General features: G+C 50.7%; 1 protein-coding gene across 1 annotated transcript; it reads right to left on the reverse strand.

Annotated features, from left to right (window-relative positions):
* Positions 1-274: 274 nt before the first annotated feature.
* LOC116889804 (protein mono-ADP-ribosyltransferase PARP4-like) lies at positions 275-1,178 on the reverse strand. Its single transcript, XM_032890651.1, has one exon. It carries the CDS (start codon positions 1,082-1,084, stop codon positions 275-277), a length of 810 nt encoding a protein of 269 aa, XP_032746542.1. The 5' UTR covers positions 1,085-1,178.
* Positions 1,179-1,729: the final 551 nt, after the last annotated feature.

The raw sequence follows: 1,729 nt of genomic DNA on the forward strand, positions 1-1,729 counted from the left end.
TTCCCTCCCAGTAACTCTTAGGTGAGGTTTGTTGCACGATGTGACTTTGCGGTATCCCTTGGCTCTCAACTGCTAAGATACCTTTTCCTTGAGCGCCTCAGCACACATATTTGCTGCTGCTAACCGTATCTCTAGACCGATAGGAAAATATTTAGAATATTTACCACACCTATGTTTACTGGGCAGGAGGAAATTTCTAGCAACTTCAATTCCCGATACGAGAACTTAGAAAATAAGTCCATGGCCTCTTTTTTCGACTGAGGAATGTTAATAGTCACCGACAAAGCATGACGAACACCCCCAGCACCACATGCAGAGGAGAGTTTGGTCCCGCCTCCCACTGACACGTGCCCTGAACCGCTAGACTGGGAACGAACTGTTCTCTGACCAACTGCTTTGAGAAGCACTGGTGTAAACTGTGAAGTGAGCTGACCACAGACTTAAGCAGAAATAAGACAAATACCTCAGTCTGTAGAGCAAAGAGTGAAGTCCACGACACGGGACTCTGCCGGCCTTCATCATCACCGATGACAAACTCCTCATGTGAGGGAGTCTCCATACTTGTTAAAAACTCGCATGCTGTATATGCTGCTGCCTCATCTGTTTCCGTTTCGAAAGAACCTCCATCCAGTGAGTCGGCCTCTTCTAGGACGCAGTCCCACGCAGAATAATCTAATGAGAGAGCTGACCGAAGTGACGCCATGTCTGACATTCTGTAATTAGGGCTCCGGTGGGCTGAGCCACTTTCAAAGTGAAAAGAATGGCTCTGGGGAAGCTCAGAGCTAAACTCACAGGCGACAAGAGGAGGGACAGAAAGTGGTTTAGGAGGACTGCGTAAAGGTGACCTCTGAGTAGCAGCCAGCTCAGGGGCTTTGGGAGAGGAGCCGATGTTGTTGAGGTCTTGGGAAAACTTACCTGGATCAAAATCCTTTGAACCAGCGAAGTTATCAGAGAAAGTACCACCCCTAAAGCCCGTACCCCTAGAGCTCATATCCTTAGGGCTGTCACCCCTAAAGCCCCTGAGAGGTGGCTCTGAGTCACAGATGTCTGTAGCTTTAGCAAGTTTATGGCTATAGTTGAACATAGGTCGACACGAGTTAGTTGGGATGAATCCTACAGGAGAAAGAGAGAATTGTGTGCCAGGAGGGGGAGGGGGAGGAGCAGGGGGAGGGGGATGGGTACCACCAAAGAGAGAGGGAGGGGGAGGAGGGTGGGTGCGAGCAGGGGGAGGGAGAGGGAGAGGAGGAGGGGGAGGAAGATGGGTACCACCAAAGAGAGGGGGAGGGGGAGGAGGGTGGGTGCCAGCAGGGAGAGGAGGAGGAGGAGGCAGAAGACTGATGTTGCAGAGAGGAGCTAGGAAGGCAGAACTGGAATGACCAGCAGAAAGGAAAGAAAACCCAGCTGTGACTGCCGGAGCAGAAGAAACCATGGAAACAGGCGCCTTTCGAGGCTCATCTGCCATAAGCAGTTTTCGAAATTTTCTTCCTTTCTTTAGCTTCACCGGCTGTGGGCAGACACTGAGAGGCAGGTGGAAGTCAGACTGCGCCGTTGCGGGTGACTGTGCCATCGCAGGCGTTCCTTCAAAATCTTCGGAAACTTTTAGATTACGCATCTTTCTAGTCTTTACTTTACATTTTTTAGCAGCAGTCAGCAGTGATGGTTCCTCATTCCCTTCAGAAGAGATGGAGAAGGGCTGCCCAGGAGGGAAGGTTGTGCACGTGAAGAGAAA

The sequence above is a fragment of the Rattus rattus genome, unplaced genomic scaffold, assembly GCF_011064425.1.
Source record: "Rattus rattus isolate New Zealand unplaced genomic scaffold, Rrattus_CSIRO_v1 flattened_line_174128, whole genome shotgun sequence".
NCBI classification, from domain to species: Eukaryota; Metazoa; Chordata; class Mammalia; order Rodentia; family Muridae; genus Rattus; species Rattus rattus.

Excerpts from the sequence above, each read along its gene's own strand:
- LOC116889804 (XM_032890651.1), bottom strand. The coding sequence starts at position 1,084 with ATGTTCAACTATAGCCATAAACTTGCTAAAGCTACAGACATCTGTGAC.